We start from the raw sequence: 17,044 nt of genomic DNA, 5'->3' as shown, positions 1-17,044 counted from the left end.
AATTGTATCCTGATTGGATGAAATTTTTTACTTGTCGAATTATCAAATTATGACGTCATAATAATGCATCCGGCTGTAAAACATTGCTCCAAAAAGGGGACCAAAAAACAACAACAACCACGGTCCCCGAAAAAGGCCAACCCCCGCTTTGCGGGGAAAATGGCCTCTAAACGGTGGTTTAATGGAGGCCTTGTGCCTAGAGAGTTAAAAATTGGGCACAGTCTATACCAGGGCAAGACAAATATGTGTGTAAAGTATGGTGATTCTAGGTGCAACGATGTAGCCGTAGTACTGTGCACAAACAGACAGACAGATGAAAAATCGGTCAGAGACCGAGGACTTGCCGGAATGTACTTTTTTATAATCGGCCATTTTGGATCAAGTTTTTTGGTTTTTCCAAGATGGCGGCCGAACCACGTGACCAATGACATCATCATTATTTTTTTCTCCACCAGTTTATGCCGACAGGGCACTCAAGAAATTGCATCTTGATTGGATGAAGTTTTGTACTTCTCGAATTATGGCGTCATAATGGAGGCCTTGGGCCTAGAGAGTTTAAAATTGGGCACAGTCTATTCCAGGGCAACTAGATTATGCTCAAGAAATTTCATCTTGATGGGATGAAGTTTTGTCCTTGTCGAATTATGACATCATAATGGAGGCCTTGTGCCTGGAGAGTTAAAATTTGGCACAGTCTATTCCAGGGCAAGACAAATATGTGTATAAAGTATGGCGATTCTCGGTGCAACGATGTAGACGTAGTACTGCGCACAGACAGACAGACAGACAAACAGACAAACCAACCAACATACTTGCCGGAAAATGAAAAATCGGTCAGAGACCGAGGACTTGCCGGAATGTCCTTTTTTATCGGCCATTTTGGACAAATATGGCGGCCGAACCACGTGATCGATGACGCCATCATTATTTGTTTTCTAAACGAATTTATTCCTAGATTATGCTCAAGAAAATTCATCTTGATCGGATGAAGTTTTGTACTTGTCGAATTATGACGTCATAATGGAGGCCTTGTGCCGAGAGAGTTAAAAAAAAATGGGCACAGTCTATTCCAGGGCAAGACAAATATGTGTGTAAAGTATGGCGATTCTATGTACAACGGTGTAGATGTAGTACTGCGCATAAACAGACAGACAGACAAACCAACCAACCAACATACTTGCCGGAATCTTTTCCAGGAAGTAACAGACAAACCAACCAACCAACATACTTGCCGGAATCTTTTCCGGCAAGTAATGAAAAATCGGTCAGAGACTGAGGACTTGCTGGAATGTCCTTTTTTATCGGCCATTTTGGACAAATATGGCGGCCGAACCACGTGATCGATGACGCCATCATTATTTGTTTTCTAAACGAATTTATTCCTAGATTATGCTCAAGAAATTTCATCTCAATCGGATGAAGTTTTGTACTTGTCGAATTATGACGTCATAATGGAGGCCTTGTGCCGAGAGAGTTAAAAATTGGGCACAGTCTATTCCAGGGCAAGACAAATATGTGTGTAAAGTATGGCGATTCTATGTACAACGGTGTAGATGTAGTACTGCGCATAAACAGACAGACAGACAGACAGACAGACCAACCAACCAACATACTTGCCGGAATCTTTTCCGGCAAGTAACAAACACACAAACCGGAGTGAGCAACATACTTGGCGAAAAAGGTTTAGTAACAACCTCTCCTGCGACTAAAATTTTTAGTTACGATTTTTTTTTATTTCGCCAAGTAACAAAGAGGCAAAGGTGAACATAAGGTGGAAAACCAAAGGGCACCAAAGGTAAAGGTGGCATATTCCCACACATTAAACTAGTCTAGTAGGAAGACTAGGTCCCCCTGCACCCCCCGGAGATATACTTCTAATCAGTGTTTCTAGATTGGAAAAAATGTGTAGAAAATGACTAGCTATGGCCCCAAGCTGAAAAAATGTCCCACATACCATTTTTATGCAAATTACTGCTGCAAATTTTATGCAAATTTTTGATGAGGAGTAGAGTTGAGGGGTCTTTGAGGGCTTCATCGAGGTGCTCTCGGTTGCAAGACTGGGTCATTCTGAGAAGCACAGCAGGGTCAGAGATCATGATGTTCTCCTCCTCAGTGAATCTCTCCATCAACAGCCTCTCCATTGCCTCACACACTGTTTTGAGGCAAAAGAGGGACTTTGCGTAGGCCTTTCCACTGAGAACACCTTTGAGAGATCCACTTGTTACTAGTTGTGCCTCAAAGAGAATCTCTGCATATCCAGAACCACGCATCTTGTGTCCAGTGAGCATCCCGATGTAGTTCATGGATGTGTGGAAGGGTCCAATCGTTACTACATGACTAGCAAATTCATTTGGCCAGCGCCAGATGATGGGAAGGGCTTTCATGCAGACACCCAGATCAAATGTATTCAGGACCCATCTCTGACCCACCTCAGCAGTTGCTGCCTCGGAACGCTTCAGTAGCTCACGAACAACTGCGTTGTCTGTGATCGGTTGGTGGATAGGCGTGCAGTAGTCGACTGTTGATTTGCTGGGTGGGGGAGAACCAGTTGCAGAGGTGAAACCCCCTAGCCCAGGCACAGGCTGCAGGCCATTGCCATGCCATGCAGGCACCAGGCACAGACCGATCACAGACAACGCAGTTGTTCGTGAGCTACTGAAGCGTTCCGAGGCAGCAACTGCTGAGGTGGGTCAGAGATGGGTCCTGAATACATTTGATCTGGGTGTCTGCATGAAAGCCCTTCCCATCATCTGGCGCTGGCCAAATGAATTTGCTAGTCATGTAGTAACGATTGGACCCTTCCACACATCCATGAACTACATCGGGATGCTCACTGGACACAAGATGCGTGGTTCTGGATATGCAGAGATTCTCTTTGAGGCACAACTAGTAACAAGTGGATCTCTCAAAGGTGTTCTCAGTGGAAAGGCCTACGCAAAGTCCCTCTTTTGCCTCAAAACAGTGTGTGAGGCAATGGAGAGGCTGTTGATGGAGAGATTCACTGAGGAGGAGAACATCATGATCTCTGACCCTGCTGTGCTTCTCAGAATGACCCAGTCTTGCAACCGAGAGCACCTCGATGAAGCCCTCAAAGACCCCTCAACTCTACTCCTCATCAAAAATTTGCATAAAATTTGCATAATTTTGCATAAAATTTGCAGCAGTAATTTGCATAAAAATGGTATGTGGGACATGTTTTCAGCTTGGGGCCATAGCTAGTCATTTTCTACACATTTTTTCCAATCTAGAAACACTGATTAGAAGTATATCTCCGGGGGGTGCAGGGGGACCTAGTCTTCCTACTAGACTAAACCTGACCTGATTATTGTGATACGGTACTCGGGAGAGCGCATACCTCCGCCAGGATGAACAGTTTACGTTTTGTTTCCCACTGATAGGTCGGATCTGGATTCAGATCTGAACCAAAATCGAATCGCTTGTTGTTGTGACCTCACCAATGCATCCACCTGATTTGGTTAACAAACAACGAGCCCTCAACCTCACCCTTTCCTACGACCTAAAGTCACGGAGTATCGCCGTAGCTTGTAATCGATCACGACACCCAAAGTAATTCGTGATGTCGACTGTTCGAAGTCCATAGCGTCGTCCATCGCGACCACGGCATGCAAACTGGCACATGACGTCGTGGGGTGTTCCGTGAAGAGGAAGATTCGCATCATCCAAGGATGCGTCATGGGCGTGGCGGCCGTGGCCTTCAGATTGAGGGGTTCTGTGAGGGATGTTCGTGCCGACGTTGACGAGTGCGGGGTTAACAGAACGAGGAGCGGTCGGACGAACCCCTGTAATCGCTTCCACGATGGTCCTGAAACTGTCAGCGTGACACAAAGGGTCCTGGGGAATGTCGCGGGGAAGATGTTCCTGGGGAATGTCGCATGGAAGGTACGAATTCCTCGCGGTATTTTCCCACCTGATTCCTGTACACTCTGCCAGCAGTGGTTCTGAACGAGTTGTAGCAATCATCGGTCTACCGGCGATTTTATTATTTCATTTGTTCGTACATCATTCCTTTCTTATTCATTCCTCAAGTCCGCCAAACCCGCGAATGAGAATCTTTCCCGATGACGTTTCCCCCTCATTTTTACCCCAAATTGTGCATTCCTATCCTTGTACAAAAAGAGCGAAACACAAACCTGTGGGTCGTTAAATGAACACCAGGGGGGTCGTTAAATGAACACCAGGTGGGTCGTTAAATGAACACCAGGTGGGTCGTTAAATGAACACCAGGTGGATCGTTAAAGTAACACCAGGTGAGTCGGTAAAGTAACACCAGGTGGGTCGTTAAAGTAACACCAGGTGGGTCGTTAAATTAACACCAGGTGGGTCGTTAAAGTAATACCAGTTGGGTCGTTGAATGAACACCAGGTGGGTCGTTAAAGTAATACCAGGTGGGTCGTTGAATGAACACCAGGTGGGTCGTTAAATGAAGTATGTACAGTGCTGTACCATTACAATGTGAGTACGTCTATGAAGTATGTACAGTGCTGTACCTTTACAATGTGAGTACGTCTATGAAGTATGTACAGTGCTGTACCATTACAATGTGAGTACGTCTATGAAGTATGTACAGTGCTGTACCTTTACAATGTGAGTACGTCTATGAAGTATGTACAGTGCTGTACCTTTACAATGTGAGTACGTCTATGAAGTATGTACAGTGCTGTACCTTTACAATGTGAGTACGTCTATGAAGTATGTACAGTGCTGTACCTTTACAATGTGAGTACGTCTATGAAGTATGTACAGTGCTGTACCTTTACAATGTGAGTACGTCTATGAAGTATGTACAGTGCTGTACCATTACAATGTGAGTACGTCTATAAAGTATGTACAGTGCTGTACCATTACAATGTGAGTACGTCTATAAAGCTTGGACTACAGCATTTATAAACTAGAATGTCACTTATAAACTAGAGAGCATACCTCGGCCAGGGTGAACAGTTTACGTTTTCTATCCCTCTGATGGGTCAGATCTGGATTCCAATCTTCACCAAAATTTAATCAATTCTGGCTGTTAAAGCTTTTTATGACGGAAAGGTTTTCCATGATTTTTATGTTCTGCTGAGGTCATGTTCCAAACAAGTCTCAGCTAATATTCTCCAGAGTTTAGCAGGTTCATATGACCTGTTCGTGTTTGATTGAAGCTTTTTGTAGCAGGGTTCCTACAAAGAAGTCTCATCCATATGTTGATCGGATCCACGAGTTCTTAATTTGTGATTTTTCTAGTAAACAAGTAGTTAAGCTTCGACTTCATTCTATTTTTAGGGATACTAGTATAGAGAATTTATTACCCGCTAAACTTAGGGAGCGAACCACATTGAGATTTATTTCACCTTCACTAAGACCAAAGGACAATCCTTATTCAATTACAGAAAATTCGTAAAACCCTTAGTGTCGATATGGTAAAGGACATTTTGGAAACTGACTGCGCATGTTCGTCTTCCGCTTTTTTGTATGGTCCTTGTGGACACATAGTTTCTGGGGGTTTGAATATCATTAGCAATAGTGAAATTAGGGATCTCATGAAAATGGGGGCTAACTATAGGGAGCCAGTAACTCAACCTTGGAGCTGCATTAGATCTTCAATCGTAGATTATGTCTCTAATTTTGTTAACAGAATGTGCACCAAGTTTAAGTTATCTGTAAACAGTTTCAATGCATGGGTTAACAGAGTTGTGGAAGTTCTGGAAAATAGGATGAAGTTTTTTAGTAGTTGGGTTTGCTTTCACTGGGTCGGTCTAAACTAGTGTTGAACAAGCCGACATGTTCGCAAAGACATTTGGGATCTCTATGATAGCTACGTCATAGCTCCAGCGGATAAGGCTATGTACCCCCCCCACCCCCCACCCATCGATGTCCATGTGAACACATAATACAAAATTGTAAATGATAACCGATTGTCATACATTTTCAGGGCCACGGTATGTAAATAAATGGTCTGAATGTTAAATGTATTCCTACATGCAAGTTATGTTAGCATTTGTAAATGATAACCGATTGTCATACATTTTCAGGGCCACGGTATGTAAATAAATGGTCTGAATGTTAAATTTATTCCTTCATGCAAGTTATGCTACCATTTGTAAATGATAACCGATTGTCATACATTTTCAGGGCCACGGTATGTAAATAAATGGTCTGAATGTTCAATGTATTCCTTCATGCAAGTTATGCTACCATTTGTAAATGATAACCGATTGTCATACATTTTCAGGGCCACGGTATGTAAATAAATGGTCTGAATGTTAAATTTATTCCTTCATGCAAGTTATGTTAGCATTTGTAAATGATAACCGATTGTCATACATTTTCAGGGCCACGGTATGTAAATAAATGGTCTGAATGTTCAATGTATTCCTTCATGCAAGTTATGCTACCATTTGTAAATGATAACTGATTGTCATACATTTTCAGGGCTACAGTGTGTAAATAAATGGTCTGAATGTTCAATGTATTCCTTCATGCAAGTTATGCTACCATTTGTAAATGATAACTGATTGTCATACATTTTCAGGGCTACAGTATGTAAATAAATGGTCTGAATGTTCAATGTATTCCTTCATGCAAGTTATGCTACCATTTGTAAATGATAACCGATTGTCATACATTTTCAGGGCTACGGTATGTAAATAAATGGTCTGAATGTTCAATGTATTCCTTCATGCAAGTTATGCTACCATTTGTAAATGATAACTGATTGTCATACATTTTCAGGGCTACAGTATGTAAATAAATGGTCTGAATGTTCAATGTATTCCTTCATGCAAGTTATGCTACCATTTGTAAATGATAACTGATTGTCATACATTTTCAGGGCTACGGTGTGTAAATAAATGGTCTGAATGTTCAATGTATTCCTTCATGCAAGTTATGCTACCATTTGTAAATGATAACTGATTGTCATACATTTTCAGGGCTACGGTATGTAAATAAATGGTCTGAATGTTCAATGTATTCCTTCATGCAAGTTATGTTACCATTTGTAAATGATAACTGATTGTCATACATTTTCAGGGCTACGGTATGTAAATAAATGGTCTGAATGTGTAATTTATTCCTTCATGCAAGTTATGTTACCATTTGTAAATGATAACTGTCATACATTTTCAGGGCTACGGTATGTAAATAAATGGTCTGAATGTGTAATTTATTCCTTCATGCAAGTTATGTTATCATTTGTAAATGATAACTGACTGTCGTACATTTTCAGGGCTTGTCCAGGATGCCATGATATCGTGATTATGGCCTTTCTGCACTCAATCTGAGCGCTTAAGGGGTGACTTGCTGTGGTCAGGCAAAGACCACACTACCCTCTCAAGGACCCCGCGCACCCAGAGTGGAACAGACTGTTGTAATAAACGGCAAGGCATGGACACAATTGCTGCAACTGTTCTTTGTTCATTTTCAATTGTAGACCTCGATAAGTAACGTAAACTACCCGCAGCAATATAACTCCTCCTTTTACCTTGGCCTGGCCGGGGTGGCCACCAACCAACCGTGAGGATGAACCGCCGTCGGTACCACCCCGTACGCTACATGAAGCCACCGGTGAACCTCCAATGTTCGGGTTGCTGCACGCAAGTCCTTTTGCCTCTCGGCTTGCTCTTTCTGTTCCTGATCATCACAGCACTACCCCCACACTGGCTAACCCTGGAGCCACACCCAAAGAGGATTTACAGACCACACTCGGATTTCGATATCTACCTCCAGGGATTGGATACCGGAAGGAGCTACGAAGCCTCCATACATTCGCCCACACTCAACCTCTCGACAAATGACAGTTTTGAGGGAGCTCGTGTCCAACTCAAAAAGACTTCATCGGTGGATTCTGACAATGTGCTCTCGAGGATTGAAGCACCAGGCCTGCAACCAAAACCGAATGAAAAAAATCTCAACTTTGTATTCATCAGAGACGAACCAGACAAATGCCGGCGGCAAGCTCCATTCCTAGTCCTTCTGGTGTCATCGGCACCAAAGCAGTTTGAGGCGAGGCAGGCCATACGAGACACCTGGGGGAATGAAAGTCTTATTCCAGGCGTCAACATTGTACGACTCTTCCTCCTCGGATTCTCACCATCAGAAACCATTAACCAGGATCTCGATAAAGAGAGCCACTTTCATGACATCATCCAACAAAACTTCCTGGACACTTATCATAACTTAACCATCAAGACTGTGATGGGGCTGCAATGGCTGTCTCGCTATTGCCCCACAGCCAGGTATGTGATGAAAACCGATAGCGACATGTTCGTAAACATCGAGTTCCTGGTGCAAAGCATTCTTCGTACCCAGGAGCCCCCACGGAAGAACTACTTCACCGGTTATCTTATGCGTGGTTATTCCCCGAACCGAAACCCGAGCAGCAAGTGGTACATGTCTCGTGCACTGTACCCCGGGGATCGTTATCCTACCTTCTGCTCAGGTACGGGCTACATCTTTTCGGGAGATCTCTCTCGGCCTCTCTATCAAGCTTCTCTCACGATTCGAATACTGCACCTTGAGGATGTCTATGTGGGATTGTGCCTCGCCAAGCTCCATATATCACCTGTTCCTCCACCCAACGAGTTTGATTTCAACCACTGGCATGTGTCGTACTCGGCTTGTCGCTACAGCAAATTGGTCACGTCGCATCAGTTCCGGCCGGGGGAGATCAGACTGTACTGGGAACACTTGCAGCAGAACAAAGTGGGTGCGTGTAGAGGTGCCCAAAGAAGAACCCATTATGCACATGGCAAGAGAAAATGGAATCGGAATAGAAAACCCAATGATTCTTTGGATGGCCTTGGAAAGAAACCTTAGACTGTCACTCCTCACCCCTGCTCACTCCCCACCCCTGCTCCCTCCCAATGCAGGAAGTACAACAACAAAGAATTGAGCCTTTTATTTCAGCACACAAATATTTCAAAAATGCAATCTCTTAATATGTTTGCATTATCTAACTATGGTGTGCGTTAAGTGAAAGAGTTTTATTTATTTATTAAAGTCACGACACTTTTGGTCCTGGTGATTAATCACTGTGACACTCCAAGTATAAATAAAATATTTTGGAGATCACAAGTTCAGCAACATAACCTCCATGAAACATGCTTTGTCTATCCATCTTGATTGAAGTTTCATTCTGATGTGCGTGGTTGTACTACAACTAAAACTTTAGGGTTATCACTGAAAGGTGTAAATAAAAAAAAGTCAAGCAATCAAAGCTAAGACTCCATTTGATCAACCATTACCAAGTCCACATTCTTCTTCTTCTTCGTTGTCTTCTTCTTCTTCAATCTTGCCTTTGCCAGTTTGGATGACTGTACATCCATGGATTCTTCATCCTTTGGTTTTTCTACAATTTGTACTGAGGGTAAAATAAACACAAAACTGTTACAAAAGCACTTGCGAATAGTAAACCCCTTAACCACACCACCCCTCCTCTTTTCCCCTCCTCCCAACTCAAACCTCTACTTTGAGGTGAGTTTAATTCCTCCTCCTTGTGTTCATTCATACCTCAACGTCAAAGTTACCTTTTGTCCCCTTCCTCTACCAAGATGTGCACAAAAAAGGACTATTCGTATGAATCAGCTGACTTGTGCAACGGAAAAGTATTTAAAAAGAGCAAAAAATCACAAGATTCAGATTTAACATTCCTAATTAAACGAAATCAGTTTTGTGCCAATTGTTTGTTCTCCATTTCCTATAAAACACAAAAACATGCACCATATATGATCAGAAGAGAAACCAAGTGTATTGCAGGCTGAAAAGCCTGAGAGATCCTCACAAGTTTGTTCAAAAAGTTTATCTTACAAATGCAAAGCACCTTCATCTTCAGGTGGTGGGTGGTTTGTGTGCAGCCACTTGGCTGCTGGTTGCATCATTTCTGTGAGCGCGTCTGCCGATGATGCAATGCCTCTCGATAACCAGCAGTTATCTGGTACTCATTTTGCTGACCTCGGAAGGATGACAGACTGAGTCAACCCAACTTGGCGTTAATTCAGCAGGATTCGAACGAAGGACCTTCGGATCCCAAGCCCACCACCCTAACCATTAGGCTAACACCAGGTCTGTCTCTGTCGTGTTATAACATGAGAACGGATTAACGGATTTCAATAAATCCAACTACAGTGGATCCAGGTAACTCCCGTGAGTGTTTTTGATCCAAAAATGTTTTTTTATGGGCACATGGACACACGTGTAAAAACTGCAAATGCCAACATGTGATGTCGGTTATCCCTGCACAGAGAGCAGGATCTCACAGGAATCTTTTTTTTCTTCCCCCATAGATTAGCCATTGCAGCAAAGATTGGTATTTCCGTCAGCGAAGCGACGGGTCTTATATTCTAGTCTCAAAGAAAAGGGAGGGGAGCAGGGGCACTTCTCATAAAGTAAATAAAATTCACTTGTCTCTGGAACTTTATTGCAGTGTTACTGTGACCACAAAATAAGGGTAGCCATCCAATTGAATAAACCTTTCTGTTTATTTAAAATGACATTCTTTGGTACACATTTGCTTCACATGATTCATGATCACTATAGAAAGTTTTAGAGGAATATCTTTAATGTCATTCATTCAATTGAGATTATAGATCAAATCCTCCAGATGTCGGCATCTACACTGCAGGCACACTTGGATTCGACGGGGAAAATGGCTTTTACTCTGACACATTCGGCTGCAGCGATTGAACGGATTTTGTCAGTTATTGCTCTTTTGAGATCATCTTGGAGATCAGATTGGAGATCTCGCGAGATCTTGGAGACGGTGGCAGGGGTTTTCGACGGTCCACACGGTCTCCACGTTTTTCAAAGTTAAGTCTGTTCACAATTGTATTTTGTCGAAACTGTATTTATCGTTCGGTGTGTGAACTCATAGTGTCCCCCTTGGAAGTTTCTCGGTGTTTATCTTTCAGAAATTAATCGTTTGTTTGCCGCGTTGCGAGCAAGGCCTTGCAGCCTCAGGCTTCCCCCGTCGAAGGTTGTTCCTTCCTTCGCTGTTTTGCTAGCTTTTTTGATTTCCCCTTCTCCACCAAGCTTCACCAAACATCTACTATTTGTCTAACGTTGTAACCCCCACACCCCCCCCCCCCAAAAACAAACAAAAAAACAAACAAAAAAAACTTTTATTTCCCTTTCTCCTCGTGTGCTTTTGCCTCTGCCCACGTGCGCTGTCTCGCCCCGCCCCCATTTTCCCCTTGCCTTACACCTTTTGCCCTGTTCAAGTGACTCGTGGTCGTCGCTCTAGGCTTCCTCTCCCCATTGGTATTTTTGTGAATATAAGATTGTTCTTCACAGTTCTGTTTAAATATGTTTCAACTATCCCCTTCAGTGTTTTATTCAGTGGTTTATTACAACATGCTGTTTTTATTCTTATTTAAAAGGCTCCTTTCAATTTCCTCTTCAACTCATTCCATTTCAAAAAAATATTCAATCTCTTATGATTCCAAATCAATCCATGCTCTAAATTCTCATTCATTCCATCCCTCCTCCATCGTTCTTAAACGAATCGCTAACTTGAAAATCACAACAAACCCAATTTGTTATATATGTTCATCTTTCATTAATCATCCACTTTCTAAACTTCCCCCTTGCCCCTCCCCTTCAAATCTCCCCCCCAACCATCCCTCCCAAATTCTCCCTCCTCCCACCTCCTTCTCAAAGCTGCCTCCTCCCCACTTCCTCTCCCTCCTATGTCATACCTCCACCTCCCCCAACTTTCTACTTTCCTCTGCCCCCCCTCAAACAAACTCTCACTGTGCCTCATCCCATCACCATCAAACCTTTCGTCCTCCTCATCCTTACCTTTCTTGTACCTCTTCTGTAATCTCTGACACACGATCAACTGCTCTTCCTACATCCCCCTCTCACCCTTCATCTGACCCTACCCCTCCCCTGCCCTGTCCTGCACCCGATGCTCCCCCTCTCTCCTCACTAACGGTATGGACCTCAAACATCCGGGGCCTTCGCTCAAACCTGATTGATCTCTCCATTCAGGTTGCTTCTGAAAATCCAGACTTGATCTGCTTAACAGAAACTTTCCTCCTTCAAGATGTCTCTGATTCCTTAATATCTCTTCCTGGTTACTCCCTCCTCCGGTACGATAGACCTGATCCTCGTCCTGGTGGTGGGGTGGCTATCTTTATCAAAAACTCTCTTCCTCACTCTCCCTGCACTGCCCTCTCTCCACCCCACCCACAGGAGTACCTCTGGCTACGGCTTCTTCTCCGCTCCCACCTTTTGTTCATATGTGTTCTGTACCGTCCTCCAAACAGTGATGACTCCATTTACATTTCTCTGTCGGACAACATGGACCAACTTCTATCAAGTCATCCAAACTCTCTTCCTCATATGTGGTGACTTCAACTGTCACCATGCCAGCTGGCTGGGTGTGGGTTCATCTCTCACCAGCCATGGCACCTCAGCAAAGGACTTCTGCGACTCATTGGGACTGACACAATCTGTCAATTTCCCGACCCGGATCTCAGTCAATGGAGTATCTTCTCTTCTGGACTTGGTTATGACTAACTTCCCTGCAAATGTCTGCTGCTCTTCTTCTGCTCCAATCGGTTCTTCTGATCATGTGCTTGTTAAAGTGGACATCTCACTGGCCATTCTCAGAGAGCCTCCTCAGCTCCGACGAGTCTGGCATTTCAGTCAGGCCGACTGGCACGCTCTGCAAGCAGCCATCAATCAACTGGACTGGTCTCCCATCTCTAATGCCTCTGACATCAATTCTTCCTGGGAATTCTTCCAAAGCAAACTGCTCTCTCTCATGCACAGATTTATCCCATCTCATCTTCAGTTGTCTTACCCTTCCTCCCGTCCATGGTACACTGAATCTTGTGGTGAGGCAGTTGCCCTGAAACAACTTGTCTTTGCGTCTTGGAAGGCAAATCCAACTGAAGGCAATCGCAGTTCCTTCCACCAAGCTCGAAACAAGTGTGTTTCTACCCTCAGGAGTGCCAGGAAGCACTATCTCTCCACACTTAAGATTGAATTCTCAAACCTGTCTCCTTCCTCCAAATCCTGGTGGCGTCTGGTCAAATCCGTTTCTGGTGTTTGTTCCCCCTCCATCCCCTCCCTTACCTCAAATGGCTACACAGTTGACACCGCACGTGACAAAGCCAAATGCCTCAACTCTGTGTTTGCCTCAAAATCTTGTGTCCCAAACCCATCTCTCTCTGTTCCCACCTTTCCCAGTCGAACCCAACTGCTCCCGGACTCTGTGTCCTTCTCTCCTGACAAGGTGGAGAAGTTTTTATCAAACCTCGACTCTGATTCTGCAACTGGACCAGATGGCATCAGCCCTCGGGTCCTAAAATCTTGCTCTGCCGCTCGATCTCACCCTCTCTCTGTTCTTTTCACCCTCTCTTTTGCTCAAGGTCATCTGCCAGCATCTTGGAAATCAGCAAACATTACCGCTTTACACAAAAAAGGTGCAAAAACAGATCCTTGCAACTACAGACCAATCAGCCTGCTCCCAATTATCAGCAAAGTCATGGAATCCATCATTGCTTCAGATATCAAATCCTTCCTCTTCTCCAATGGCTTGATCTCTGATCATCAATTTGGATTCAGACCAGGTCATTCTACTCTGGACATGTTGCTTCTGCTGTCTCAACAATGGATGGAGGTCCTCAATGCCAAACAGGAAATCAGAGCTGTCTCACTTGACATATCACGTGCCTTCGATACGGTCTGGCACCCAGCTCTGCTCACCAAACTCACTTCCTATGGTATTCAGGGAAATCTCCACTCATGGCTTGCGGATTTCCTCTCTGGTCGTAGGCAACGTGTGGCCCTGAATGGATTTCTCTCATCTTCCCTTCCTATTCTGGCTGGAGTTCCCCAAGGTAGTGTTCTGGGCCCTGTGCTATTTCTGGTCTTCATCAATGACCTCTCCGACTCTCTGGAAAATCCTCTCTATCTCTTTGCTGATGACTCCACTATCTGCCGCTCCATTCCTCATCCCTCAGATCGGCAGTCTGCAGCCTCCTCACTCTCTGCAGACCTGGACAAAATCACAGACTGGTCAAACAAGTGGAACATGTCTTTCAATCCTGACAAATCTCACACTCTTACAATGTCTCTCCGAAAGGACCGACTGGACAACCCTCCCATCTACTTTCTCAACAATCCTCTCCAAGAAGTTCTGTCGCTCAAGCTTTTGGGTCTCACTATCTGCCATGATCTTTCTTGGGAAAACCACATTTCCAAGCTGGCCTCCAAAGCCAGTCGCCGACTGGGCATCCTCCGTCGTGCCAAGTCCTTCCTTGGCACACATGAGCTCCTCACCACATACAAGGCTTTCATCCGCAGCTCAATGGAATACTGTTCCCCCCTCTGGGCTGGTGCTCCTGCCTCACACCTTGCTCGGCTTCACGCTGTTGAGGCCAAAGCTTTCAGAATCATTGGAATCTCCTGCGATGTAGTCAACTCCGAGGGCCTTTCACTCACTCACCGCAGGCAGGTTGGTGGTCTTTCTGTCTTCTACCGACTCCTCTCCGGCCTTGCTCCCCCAGCTCTCTCTGTGCTCTGTCCCCCCAATATTCCTTCAGGTCGCACAAGATCTGCCTGCAACCCTCTTATGGTTAAACTGCCAAAGTCTAGGCTCTCTGCTCACCTTCACTCTTTCATTCCCCTTTTCTCCCGCCTCTGGAACAAACTCCCCCACTCCCTTCAATCCCACTCCTCCCTCCAGGTCTTTAAAACAGCTGTTCACCACAATCTCTTATCTTCCCCCATCGAAAACCTTGATCTTTTCTACCCCCGGTAATTCACCCCAGAGTCCTTGCAGTGTTCATATGTTTTATTCCTCTCCCACCTCCCCCCAAGTCCTCCCGATGTCCCTGCTCTCAAATGTTGTGTTTGTGTCCTTCCCCCTCTCTCCCCATCTTGTCTGCCGCTCCCCTTGTTTTTTGTGTTTTGTGTGTCGGTTTGTCTTTTTGTGTGATTAATGTTGGCTCTTTCACGAGCCTCGATCTTGTATACAAAAAAAAATTAAAAAATTAAAATCTATGGATTGTGGCCTTCCTCAGTCGACGTTGTCCTTAAACATCAAACCTTGAACTTGGTTTGAGTAGTCTTGGAAGATTTCGTTCTCAGGTAGATTTTGACTGAAAAATATTTTTCTTTAGTTGTCCATGGCATATTGAAAGAAAAAAGGACCACTGGATCTGGAGCTTATCTGGGCCATGGCCTAATGCCCTATTGTAACCCAAAACAGTATTCTGAGTGGTGGGTCTGGAGAAGATTTTGAAAGAATTTACGCGATTTTCCAAAAAATTGACGAAGCCAGCCATTTTGACAAACTTCCGGTCACATGATCGACATGATCTCCGCAATTTAACGTCTCTACCCTGGTTTAATGTAACCCAAATTTGATAGCATTTTGACTGGTGGGTCTGGAGAAAAATATTTTTGAAGGAATTTACTAAGCACCATTTTGACACACTTCCGGTCACGTGACCGGAACGAGCTTTGCCATCCTTATTACCAGTCAGGAGCAGAATCTTGCTGCCAAATTTCAGCCGGATCGGCGCAGAAGCTTGGCTGGAAAAGTCGAGATAGGCGACGGACGGACGGAAGGTGCACAATGACAATACTTTATCTGGAATTCCAATTCTAGATCAGCTAAAAATGGGGCAATCTTGACCAAATCTAAATCTGCAGACTATACAAGAACTCCACTTTGTGCACCTGCAAAAAGTAAAAGGATATCATTAGTGTGGAGGAGGTTATTAGAGGTAAAGTCGGTCAGTACCATTTTTTGTGGTAACCTTGTACATGATACATTTAGAAACGAGCAATCAAAGACTGCAGACCCTCGCCAGGACGTGTTTCCAGTGTTTAAAAAAAAAGGCTTTTGTGTTAAAACAAATACGGCGGCCGAACCACGTGACCGACAAAGTCATCGCTATTTTTTTTTTCTCCACCGATTTATCCCAAGATGATGCTCAAGGAATTTCATCTTGACCGGATGAAGTTTTGTACTTGTCGAATTACAACGTCATAATGGAGGCACTTATGACATCATTAACATATTGTTACAGACGTGGCTTGGATGTTATTTACCGAGCGGTTTATTGGTATGACCACGTCTGCACAAGTTACCCGATTGTGCCCGAACGTTGACTAGTCGCGCTATGCTGGCTCAATAAGAAAAAGAAGACACCCGGCTGGATTACAATAACACAATACGACACCAGGGGTTCAGTTCTCAAGACCTCCGGAGGAGGTTATATTAAGGCGGAAGGTTAGATTACAACTACAAGAGGGACAGCATAGAAAGACAAGCACTTAGACACACTCTTATATTAACCCCGGACAGACGACAGGTAAACGGGACAAGGCTGACTCACACGGGGGTTGATGGAAAGGACAGGCGGGTAGCGATGGCTCCAGGTGCACCTGGGCTCAAAGGTCAGAATCGACTCGGTCCGGTCCAGAGATGCGGGGAGGTCGCAGCGCTCGGATGGCGTCTTGTCTGCTCAAGCTGGGGGCGCATCTGACTCAGCGCTCGCAGGTGGCTTTCCTTCTCCAAGCTGGGTGCGCATCTCACGTCACATCCGGCGCGGGGCCGCGTATATCCGGCGGGGAGTGACACGCCCTCGGCTCGTTAGCTCCGCCTCGTGGAATCGGCACGTTGCTTCTCATTGGGTGCGTGCGGGGGGTTTACCAGGCTCCGCCCTTGACGAGGAGCTGACAAGGAGCCCCTTCGTGGTAACCCCGTGGAGCGCATGGTCTATGGCGCTAATCGAGCCGGTGTGAGGACGCATCCTCCCCCGCTCCGCCGCCATCTCCTCTGTTGTTGTTGTAATTGTTGGGGAAGAAGATGGAAGGAGGTATGGGAAAGGTCCTAAACTCACTACTGATGCCATATAATCACATTCTGGTGCAACGAAGAGTCATAATTAATGGAGACGAGGCCTTAACTGACATAGAATAAGAATAACTAGGAAGATGTCCGAAAGTTGTCTACGTGTGGTGCGGTGGACCTGGGCACGACATTTAATGGGGGAATAAGGGGAAGGTCGGCTCTACTGATTGT

The 17,044-nt window shown here is 44.7% G+C and overlaps 2 protein-coding genes across 4 annotated transcripts in view; one reads left to right on the top strand and one right to left on the bottom strand.

Moving 5' to 3' along the window:
• The first annotated feature begins 3,695 nt into the window (after window positions 1-3,695).
• LOC137432792 (beta-1,3-galactosyltransferase 1-like) lies at window positions 3,696-9,217 on the top strand. Its single transcript, XM_068124998.2, has 2 exons — window positions 3,696-3,900; window positions 7,229-9,217. Exon 2 carries the CDS (start codon window positions 7,522-7,524, stop codon window positions 8,815-8,817), a length of 1,296 nt encoding a protein of 431 aa, XP_067981099.1. The 5' UTR covers window positions 3,696-3,900; window positions 7,229-7,521; the 3' UTR covers window positions 8,818-9,217.
• Window positions 8,885-17,044, bottom strand: part of LOC144893309 (uncharacterized) — a 54,819-nt gene continuing 46,659 nt past the window's right edge. For all 3 annotated transcript variants that reach the window (XM_078783600.1, XM_078783602.1, XM_078783601.1), the window contains one exon: window positions 8,885-9,361. In XM_078783600.1, coding sequence (XP_078639726.1) covers window positions 9,219-9,361 — 143 coding nt within the window. In that variant the 3' untranslated portion in view covers window positions 8,885-9,218. The remainder of the gene's footprint in view (window positions 9,362-17,044) is intronic.

Source organism: Myxine glutinosa, chromosome 8, assembly GCF_964187855.1.
Source record: "Myxine glutinosa chromosome 8, kmMyxGlut1.1, whole genome shotgun sequence".
NCBI lineage: Eukaryota > Metazoa > Chordata > Myxini > Myxiniformes > Myxinidae > Myxine > Myxine glutinosa.
The sequence above is the reverse complement of the archived record's forward strand: the minus strand, read 5'-3'. Positions and strand labels throughout refer to the sequence as shown.

Coding starts and splice junctions, on each gene's coding strand:
- LOC137432792 (XM_068124998.2), top strand. CDS start 7,522: ATGAACCGCCGTCGGTACCACCCCGTACGCTACATGAAGCCACCGGTG.